The following is a 10,646-nucleotide window of genomic DNA, read 5'->3' on the forward strand; positions in this document are numbered from 1 at the left end:
TCATCAGTGATGCTTGGTGCGGAAGGAAGCCGATAGCGATACGGACACGTGGAACGCTGAGCGGCCATCTAGCGTCTGACCATCCCACGGCAGAAAAACGGCCATGCTGGCAATAAGGCTGTGAGCACCGTCGGATCTATTCCCTGATCGGACGGTTTCTCTTTACTCCTAGTGGGCGTCGGGGCGATCGTGGCCGTCGATGCGTGCTTTCGGAGAGTGGAGTACTGGGTTAAAAGAAAGAGAGGAGAAAAAGATGGAAAGAGAAAAGCCAAATAGACGCCGGAAGGAGAGAGAGAGAGAGAGAGAGAGAGAGAGAGAGAGAACGTTTTCCGGCGATCTTCCTAAGGTTTTTGGAGAGGGAGTTCCGAATCCGAGCGGTTTCCTGCGACACGTTCGGAGTCCCTGTCGTAATTATGCTCGGCGGAGATCCGGCCAAGATCGGACGGGGGAGAGCGACCGGAGGTCGGAGTTAGATGAGCGAAGCCGTCGCCAGAGGTGATGGATAGAAACAGGGAGGTACGAAGAGGACTGCCGATGGCGAACGGGTTGTCGAGGAGGCGGCCGCAGCGGAGTGGCGGTGGTGGGATGAGGGACTCTCCCGGTAGGTTTTCGGGAGTTTCCGTTCTTCTCCGGCGAGATTCCAGCCGCTTAGAGTTAGGGTTATCGATTTTTTTCTTGTTTCTTGGGGAACTAATCTCTTTCACTTTGTTATTATTGTTGCTTCCTTCATGATGCAGAGGAAGAAGTGTCCGGAGAGCTGCCGGAATCAGCGGTGGCACGGTTGAGGGATCGGAAGAAGGAGCGGTTGAGCCGGAACAAGAGGAGGAGAGGGGACAGATTGCATGGGAACAGGGAGGAGGGAGGGGAAGAGAGCTCGGAAGAGAGTGTGGATGTTGAGGATGATGAAGATGACGAGGATGATGATGTATCGGCGGCAAATCACCGGAGGAGCGTACCTCCTCCAGCGGCAAAGATCGCGAGGTCACAGTGGAAGGTTCCCGATGAGATGATTGGAGTTCCGGTGCCGAGGAAGGCTCGGTCTGGTGAGAGCCTCGTTTTGGTGGATGAGATCTTTTTGGTTCTTTTTTTTTCCAGGGATTTTGGTTGATTTTCTTATTTGTTTTGGGTTTGTATACTCAGCTTCAGTGAAAAGATCGCATGAGACCTCGGCTTCGGGCGGAGGGGGAGGAGGAGGAGGTGCAGAGCAGATTCCGGTTCAACGGCAGTCTTCGACCTCTCCAGCAACTCTGAGTGCGGCCTCCGTCTCGCCATCTTCGTCTAATGCCTCAATCCGACGGCGAATGGTGGGTTTCTCCGGAGAATGGAGAAATATTTTCCTTTCTTTCCAATTTTCTCTTTTCTCCTGAGATCTGCAATTGACTCTCTCTCTCTCTCTCCAGAAGCCGATGGGAGCGAAGCAGAAACCCCCCAAAGTGTCAAAGGTTTCGACCCAGGAGGAGATCGAAATCGAGGTTGCTGAAGTGCTGTTCGGATTGAGGCAGTGTCCCGCTGCAGCTACGAATCCGGAGACGTCTGTCAATGCTACATCACCTATGGTGGAGACCAAGGAAGAAGAATCTTCGGCATTGGTGGGGAAGCCTAGAGTTTTCTCCCCCACCTCGCCTCAGCGATCGGTCGCTCCTCTGAGGATTTCGAGCTCGATGGCGATGCCTTCGCCAGCTGTTGGTGGGTTTATCTGTTCTTCTCTGCAATTTTTCTTGTTGGAGAGAAGCGAAAGATCCTTGCTGTTCTTTCTTTTCTGATTCTTTCTCTGTATTGGCAGCAGCACCCAAGAGGAAACGGCCACGTCCGGTGAAATTGGAGGAGGAAAAGAGCGGTTTTGGAATCGGTACGGTCTCGAACGCCCCGGTGGTACCTGCTACCAAGAATGAGGCGGAGAAGATGGAGCTCTCTTCACCCAAGTCCGAGAAGAACAGCGTTACGGTGGCTTCCAATGCAGTGGATACTGCGAGATCTCTCAAGCCTGAGAACATTCTGTATACAGCGAAACCGCATCCGATCTCTGAGATGAAGCCCCCATCCGCAGACGGAGAGTGTGAAACAAAGGGAATTCCTGATGTAATCTGCAGTGATAAAATTGAGCCCAAGGAGGAATCAATTCCAGGAGTGAAACCGGATGTCGATCTGGAAGATTCAACAAAGGGGTGAGCGATCTGGTCAGATGGTGGTTACCAGTCCGGTATGGTTTGAGCCGTCTCTGATGGTTTGTATTCTTTGCTTTGCAGGGTTTCTTCTGTATCAGTCGCGTCAGATGATCCAAAGGAAGAGAAGTTCAAGATTGATCTAATGGTAGGGAATGGCAACCTCATGGATATTTGCCGTTCGCTGGTGCTTTGTTATAATTTCTTTTCTTCATGTCAGGCTCCTCCTACGAAGTCTATGCTGGATGGGGATATCAATGGAGATCTGGTGATTGTGCGTCTGAAAACTATGTTTTTTTTTCTTAATACCTTTCTCATCCTTTTGAATTTGTGGATTGCTCATTGGGTTCTGTTTTGTTGCTCAGGTTATGGAGATGGAGACCGTGAATGTGAAAGAGGAGGTTGGTATGATCGAGGCCAAGGAAAAAGAGGAAGTGAAGATGGAAGCAGCTGTGCCTGCAAAGCCGTTGGAACAGGAGAAGAGAGCAGAGATGGGCAAAGGATGCGAACTGATAGAGCAGAACAAAGAGCGGATGCCTGATCTACGTCTGGTTGCAGAAAAGTCGGACAGAGAAGGCAGCAAACAGCAATCTCAGAAGCATTCTAGAGCCACGAGGAGTGACCTGAAGTCACAGGAAACGGAGAAATCTGGTAATCCTTCGTCTTGATAGTTGTTCACTGGTCCAAGATGACAGACTAGTTCTGATGTTTTTTATATTGTTTCAGCTCCACAGACTGCGGGAACTGCAGCAGCGCCGGTGGGACCTTCGTCTTTGCCACTGCCCATGACGGTAGCTGGCTGGCCGGGCTGTCTTCCTCCTCTTGGGTATTTGATTTGTCGCACTATCTATTTTAGCTTCTCTCTTTTCCTCCATGTAACAATTTCCACCTTTCTTTAACTGGCCGATCTTACGGGCGGAGAGATCTTACAATAGGCATAAATTTCTGTGTAGGTATATTGGTCAAGCACCGGCAAATTGGTCTGGAGCTCCACCCCTTCAAGCTGTGGTGTCCATGGACGGCAATACCGGAGCACCACCAACCCTTCATGTGCCTCCTCTCCCTCTTTCTGACGTTTCTTTTGTGCTTTTCTTTTATTCAAAATGTAGTTTTGACTGCGTTTTTGATCCGTTGTTGGGAATGGCAGCCACATGTTCTCTTTCCTCAGCCACGACACAAGCGCTGTGCTACACACTGCTACATTGCGCAAATGATCATTTTGCATCAGCATCAGCAACAGCAATTAGCTCGTATTAATCCGTATTGGGCTGCAGCAAGCAACGCATCTCTCTTTGGTGCAAAACCATACAACCTCAACGCGATGCCCTCAACAGACGGGATGATACTGGGCAGCCCCTTACCAGGTGCATTTCCTGTCAACTTTACCGCTGCTGGTAGGATCCCAGGCTTAGTGCAGGAGAAGGGCAATGGTAGCGCTGTTACTTTTGGTGGCCACACTTCAAAGGATAAAGCTTCAGTATCGTTTGTCGATGGGCAGCGGAAGCAACCAGCACTCCAGCCGCACACTTATCCGGCCTCTGCAGCTAGCATACCGGTAAACCTTTGATAGTTCTCTTTGTAAAGTATGACTTTTGAAATCCATTTGCGGAATCTCTTTTTAGCATTGGTCTTAATGTGATCATTATTCTTTTACAGCATGGCCCTGCTATAATCTTCCCACTGAATCAGGTGGCAGCAGCTGCCAAACCTGGAGGAGCAAAGGCTCCTGTTGCTGGAAATGATGCTGCTTCCTCCGCCTCTCCAGCTCAAGTTGGTGGTTTCATGGCTAGCTCTGGAACAGCAGCGACTGTGAACTATAACTTTGCAAACCTGCCTACCAACGAAGCACAGTACATTGCTATGGTACAAGGTAGTGGCTACCCATTCCCAATTCCTGCCCATGTTGGAGCTGCAGCGGCAACATCAGCTTCGGCATATAGAGGTAGCAACACACATGAAGGCCAGCAACCAACAGCAGCTGCTGCACCACCACCACCACCACCACCATTCTTCAATGGATCATTTTATGCATCACAGATGCTTCATCCTTCCCAAGTCCAGCAGGTTCAGTCACATGCTCTTCAACAGGGGCACCCGAAACCAAGCAATTCCAGTGGTTCGTCTTCATCTCAGAAGCACCATCAGCAGCAGCGTCTGCAAGGTGGTAGCAGCGGCAGTTCTCACAACTATAAACAGCAGCAGCAGCAGCAGCAGCAGCAGCAGCAAAGAACACAATCACAGTCTCAAGCCAATGCACTGCACCCCAATCACCGCCTAAATGCATCATCCCAGCCATGCCAAGTTGAGAGTGAATCTGGTCATGCTGGCGAGGGTGACAGTTCCACCACTGCAGACAGCAAAGTTTCTCATGTTCAAAAGAGTTTATATACCCAAAATAATCATCTCCATCAGACCTTTAACCACAGCTACAGCATCAACCCCCTTGCAGTCCCTATCCCCCAGAACTTTGCAATCACGTCTGCCTTAGGCTGTGGCAAGAATGGCGAGAAGCAGCCTCAAATTTCAGATCCACATCTTCAGTATGGCTTTAAAGGCATGGAGTTCATGCCTTCTCAAGCGTTTGCGATGTCTTTTGCTCCTGGAGTCGATTTCTCCATGGCTCAAGGTCATCATGCTGTTTTTCAGAATTATCAGCTTGCAGCAGTCGCAGCAGCTGCCCAACAGCAGCATGCACAACGGGCTGCTAGTCAAACGTTTGGAGAGGATGGGAAGAATACCACTGACACTGTTGGTGCTGCTGCTTATCAAGAAGAAAGGAAGGCAGGTGGTGGGAAGTCAGCACCGCCCATTACCTCTCACTCTCTTACCTTTTCACGGCAGCCAGAAAATAGCAATGACAATTCCTCCATCTCCATCTTCAATTCCTCTTCCACCCATGTTTCCAGCCAAGCTGTTCTGGATAGTTCATCCCGCACTCTCAATCTCATTTCTACTCCTACAAATGGAACCTGCACTGCCCGTCCTCCGCCTACTGCCACTATTGGCAGCGCCCATCAGCAGCAGCTCATGGCCCGTTCAAAACCTGCTGCAAACAATGCTGGCGTCCCAGCTGTTTCCATGCAGGCTGCTGTTGCCGTTTCTTATCCTGATTTTCTTCCAGTAAATAAGTTTTCCGGTGGTCTATCTGCTTTTCCACAAGCCCTCATTCAAGGAACTACTACACAATCTCCTCAGTGGAAATCCACTCCAGCAGGTGCTGCTAGCACAAGAACATCTGTACCAGCATCTGCCCCCTCCCCACCAAAGCAACCCAAAAATCCTGTGGCTATTGGACCTGGGTCTTCTGCTGGGCATTCACAGATGTCCTTTGGTAACAGTGGTGCAAATTCAAAGGCTACTGCAATGGCAATGACTGGACATGTGCCAGCAAATTCACCATTGAATGGCAATACCTCCACTGCCTCTCCAGCCAGGCTGAATTCATCATCAACTCCAGCTGTTGTGTCGCCTCCAACATCCATTACAAAGAACACGGGAAGCCCGTCTTCAAGAGCTCCCACAGGTAGTAAGGGAGTGGTAGTGCCAGCAACGACGCCAACGGTCTCACAACAACCCAAGAATCCAAATACAAGCACAAGCAGAAAGTCTTCCCCACCCCTTGGTGGCCGGAGCAACTTGCCGTCAATATTGGGGCACCCTCAGTTGGCGCAGGTCTCATCCCCAAAGCAGCAGCCGCCTCAACAGCAACATTTGGCTCAGTCATCGAACTTGAAAAACCAGCACCAACCCCATCAGCAACATCAAAAGCAACAATTTCAGCAGGCTCAGATGTTCTTTGCTAATACTTACTTTCCTCCTACACAATCTTCTCAGCTGCCTCTAACTGCAGCAGTTGCTTCTGCATACTATCCTAAACCCGCTTCATCCATGCCGCCATCTTTCAGTAATCAACCTCAAAGAAGGCCCACATCAGAGCTACCACAGAACTCATCCTTGTTGGCATCTTCAAATCCTACTGCGACAGGAGCACTCTCTCTTGGCACATCCACTCTCACCAGCTCTGCTTCTGATTCAATGAAGTCTGGCATTGCCAACAGTGCTGCTCTCAAGGGCAGTGCCGGCATTCTTCATACGCCTCAGTTCTCCACCCCATTGAGCACTACCACCAATTCAGCTAACCACGGGAATGTGGCAGCAGTAATGACCGCCTTCCCTTGTATTCATGCAGTCTCCACTGCGCCCATGAAATCTTCCGACAAGAACTCTGCGGCAGGTAAACAGAAGCAAGAAAAGATCCAATGAGTTTTTTCCAATCCAAACGGCGGTTAAAAGAGATGGGCGAGAGGAGATAAATCGCATTTGGGCCTTCATTTTTTAGCATGGTCTCTAGCGCTGGAAATGACTATTTGTATGCATGCTGGTATCCTGGGGATGGGACTTTTGTGGTGATTGCTGCTAATGGTGATAAGAGTTTCGTGCTCGTGGCCACCGTTGCTCTGCAACCAGTGTTTTTCTAGGCTCACACGGCCACCACCATGGCCACCGATGCCTGAGAAAGGGAGCGCATAGAAATAAAGGGACTGCTGAAGAAGTTAGGCACACACACAATACAAGGGAACGATTTTTTGATGAATTTTGAAGGCAGGGTAGGGTGCTCTCTACTACTAGTGTATAAGATGAGGGGAAAGCTGGGGTGCACCATCTATATTTTTATTCAGGAATGTGGATGTAAAGATGTTGGTTCGCTCTCTCTTATGGTGACATGACGATGTAATTTGTCGGGCATCGTAGAGGACCCCCTCATGTGGGCTCTACATCAGTCACACACACTAATAAAGTGCTCATACTTACATCATAGAAACATAAAACCAATTTCTGGCTAACACGGTTCGTGCTTCTATTCTTTTCCCCTTTATTTTATTTTTTCACCTCCCACCGTTTTGAATCTCTTGGTTTGGTTGGTAGGGAGTTACTTTTTTGGTTCTTGATCGTGTAAGAATGAGCCTTGGGGTTGTAGTTGGGCCGAGGCTTTTTCTTTCTATCTATCTGTATAACGGGCATGGGCTCCAGCCTCCATCTCATCAGTGGTGTCAGTCGGTGTGGACGCATCCGTGTTGTGTCCAAATATTTTTCTTCTTCGAGCCTTTTTTTTTCTTCCTTATTTTATATTTTCGTTATAATCTCGCAGTAACGGTTTTTCTGATATTTTGTATTGTCATGTGATGGAGTTAATTTGGTAATCGTAGGGGAAAGGGAATCCTAAACCACAAAGCCCCAACTTTTTTCGAATGCCAAAGTCAGAAAAATGAGGAAGTATCCTTCTCTAGGTGGTTAAAAAGTAAAAAATGGTAAATTTTTTTTCGAAGGCCTATACATGTAAATTTTGTAGAGGAGATTTTTTGTTTCACCAATTCTTTTACACTGTGTGGTTTTAACCATGTCAAATTGGGATGCTTCATAAATGAGGGGGTAAGTTGGTCATTCTTGCATGGCATCGGCATCATTCCGGAGACCTTTTTTGTGCCCTGTGGATGAGCCACGCCCATGTAAGGATAGAATGACGTGGAACCCTAGGGTCCTGAGGTTGACCCACAATCAGGTTGGGGGTTAGTGTGGGCCAAGCTGACCCTTTGGCTGTACATGCCCACGGGTTGAGAGTCATGAACCCAGCCCACTTGCCCAGCAATAAAAGAACCAACCCAACTAAGCGGTTGAGATGTTGCAACCGGGACTTCTGGAGTTTTCTTTTTCCCATGTGCCCATTCAGAGATTTATGCTTAGAATATTTCTTTCTCAGTTTAGGAGACTGGGGCCCGCCCTTAGTCCCCCTTTTATTTTATTATATTGAATGCATTCATGGAATGACCTTCAAACTTTCCTTTTTCCCAATCGCTGTCCCCTCGCGGTGTGGGGCTGCTGAGTTTGCGTGATTGACAAGGGATTTGGTTGAAAAAAAGAAAAACAGCCTTCTCATTACTTGGATACATTTTCTACATTTACAACAAGGGAACCAGCAATTCCCTATGCCCTCACTTCCATATGAAGGGAAAATCACTTTCGCTCTTCATCCATGAAATTCATAAAACAAAATTCTCAATTCCATGGAAAGAGCTTTCAATTCCTTGAGCCAAACATGCCACTTCCTAGCTTTCCTAATTACTAGGAATGTCAACGGTTCGGGTAAACCCTAACCGTACCAAACCTTATAGGGTTCGGGTATGGTGATAAATAAGAAGATCCGAATATCCGATTAATACATGGAGCTGGGTAGAGGTTGTGAAATTTTATACCCGACCTGAGTGTATGACCTGGGTCTGGTTCATGCCATTCTTATCGGGTCTGGGTATGGTTTCTCTTACTATATATTCAATTAGACTCAAGTGCGGACTCAATACCATACCCAAAAATCAGGGTCAGATCCGGTTTCACCTGAGTCCAAACCAAACTCCCGTTGACACCCCTACTAATTACCAACTCTGTAAGCCCACAGCTCAGATTGAGACAGAGTCTCCCACAACAAACAATAAGAGGCCCACAATTTTGGTTGCGCATCTTTAAGTTTTTTGCACTTTTTGGTGGTTTGTAAGAGCTTGTGGTCACGTATTGAGCATCCAGAGTAATATCTTGAGGTGGATCCCACATGGAACATCCATGTCAAAACAAGAGGTGTCATCCATGGTGGGGTGGTTGACCAATAGCCATGGCGGATTCATGATTGTATCGATCCACCGTTCCTTTTGACATGGACGGCCATCCTCTCCCCGGGTAAGGTGGGCCGTCCCCAGTGTTGCATCAATCATTTCTACAACGTTGCCCACATGGATCTTTTTTCTTCTCCCATAGATAAAGATAGAAGCGTCTTACCCTAAACGCGTTTATATGACTTCAACAACTATTCAAATTTCGTTCAACAAAAAGAAAAATAACTATTCAAATTTGGGTTACTTACTAAAGTCAAGACACAAGCACACGCTTGAACGTAGAACACACTTCTGATATAACTGCATCTTATGGTCGTCTGGGTCAGACCTGTATGGCATGTTTGATGGCTCGCCCCATGCGTCGCACGGGACGAAATAGATGTTTAGAACATCTTTTTTAACAAACATTGGACGCGGCGGACGACATTCTGCACGTCGGCTGCATGGAATATACAGTGTAATTGTCGATCCACCTCCCTCCTGTTACAAAAAGAACAGAAACGGCGGGAACCGATCAAAAAAATTTTGTGCAGCGATGGGCGTGCCATCATTTGCGCTGAAACGAAAGCCCTAATCGTTGAGCCTCATTCTTTTCCTCCTGAGTTTCGCAGGAGGTCTGAGAGTGTTTTTCCTCTCTTGACTGCAAGCCCCAGTTTTCTCGAATTCTCCATCTAATCCTCTTCATTGTCCGATTCCTGCATTTGGGAGCCCTAGTTCTCGATCCCCTCTTTCTTGATCGTTCGTGCAGGTATGCCATTATCTATTCATTGTCTGTATTTTTTTTTTGTTCCTTTTCCCTGTTTGTTTTCTGTTGAATTTCGCCATCCATGTGTTAAAGGGTCTTTGCATACAGAAACAGCCATCAGCAGGTCACAATCTTTCCTATCAGTCGTCTAGATGACACCCATTCATGCATCTGCCCATTGGTTAATCAGCCTTATTAACTCTCACATGTATGCCCAACCATTGGAGATGGATTCTTGATGTTATAAAGGCCTTTGGGTGAGACATATATTTTGGTATATACACTTACACTTACTATTTCGAGAAACCCATGCTTTTCAAGTGGACCTGTGTGATCGTTGCAATTTTTTTTCTTTTTCTTTTGAGGAGAAAAAAAGAAGAAAACTCTTTGCAAGGTCCACTTGATCTTTTGTAAAGATATTTTAAAATCACTCGCCTTCATTTTGAAATTTGTGAGAAAATGAGGAGACGAGATTCACTCGTCAGTACGAGGTTCAACCGTTTCTAACGCCTTTACCAGGAGTAATCGAACCAATGACCGATTATGCTTTTGCTTTGCCTAAATTTGACTAAGAAATTATTCTAAGTCCTAAATATGCATTGAATCAGGCTTGTGCTATTTGAATTTGAAAAAATGTGTATGCTCTTTGAAAATATTTTAGAAATTTAGATTTTTCCAAGTGATTCTGAAATGAATTTAAAAGCATCCTTTTGAGAAGTAAACTTTGAGATTCAGAAATCAATTTTTGAATTGGAGGGTTGAAATTTGAAGTAAACTTGAATGAAAAGCTTGAAATTGAAGATTTTGAAATTGGATTCAAACTCGAGAACTTTGAAATCTGAAATTGATTGAAAATCGAATTTGAATTGATTTTGAATTGAGAATTAAACTTTAATAATCTATTTTGAGATTTGAAATCAGAATTGAACTTGAAATTTAAACTTTGAACTTGAAATTAGAATTGAAGTTTGAAATTCTGAAAGATTGAGTTTTGAAAGATGAACTTGTAAATTGAAATTGAATTGGAATTTAAAAGTTGAAATAAAAATTTGATTGAGACTTGAATTCGAACTTCTG

The 10,646-nt window shown here is 46.4% G+C and overlaps 1 protein-coding gene across 6 annotated transcripts; it reads left to right on the plus strand.

Moving 5' to 3' along the window:
• The first annotated feature begins 254 nt into the window (after positions 1-254).
• LOC149815953 (uncharacterized) lies at positions 255-6,991 on the plus strand. 6 transcript variants are annotated; one of them, XM_089988558.1, is made up of 12 exons: positions 255-601; positions 738-1,043; positions 1,141-1,304; positions 1,401-1,686; positions 1,787-2,165; positions 2,247-2,310; positions 2,383-2,436; positions 2,528-2,813; positions 2,889-2,988; positions 3,116-3,212; positions 3,310-3,717; positions 3,819-6,991. In XM_089988558.1, the coding sequence occupies exons 1-12, from the start codon at positions 499-501 to the stop codon at positions 6,423-6,425; spliced, it is 4,854 nt and encodes a 1,617-aa protein (XP_089844684.1). In that variant the 5' UTR covers positions 255-498; the 3' UTR covers positions 6,426-6,991. The 6 variants fall into 6 exon arrangements, with proteins under 6 accessions (XP_089844684.1, XP_089844683.1, XP_089844688.1 ...); XM_089988557.1 differs by having other exon boundaries at positions 258-601; positions 1,784-2,165; XM_089988562.1 differs by having other exon boundaries at positions 260-601; positions 1,784-2,165; positions 2,383-2,430.
• Positions 6,992-10,646: the final 3,655 nt, after the last annotated feature.

This window comes from Nuphar pumila, chromosome 15 (genome assembly GCF_984573655.1).
Source record: "Nuphar pumila chromosome 15, dmNupPumi1.hap1.1, whole genome shotgun sequence".
In the NCBI taxonomy this organism is placed as follows: Eukaryota; Viridiplantae; Streptophyta; class Magnoliopsida; order Nymphaeales; family Nymphaeaceae; genus Nuphar; species Nuphar pumila.

Bases quoted from the DNA above. Each gene is read 5' to 3' on its own strand.
- LOC149815953 (XM_089988557.1), top strand. From the start codon at position 499: ATGGATAGAAACAGGGAGGTACGAAGAGGACTGCCGATGGCGAACGGG. The intron at 602-737 runs GTAGGTTTTCGG...TTCATGATGCAG, and splicing joins TGGGATGAGGGACTCTCCCG to AGGAAGAAGTGTCCGGAGAG. The intron at 2,437-2,527 runs GTGCGTCTGAAA...TTTGTTGCTCAG, and splicing joins TCAATGGAGATCTGGTGATT to GTTATGGAGATGGAGACCGT.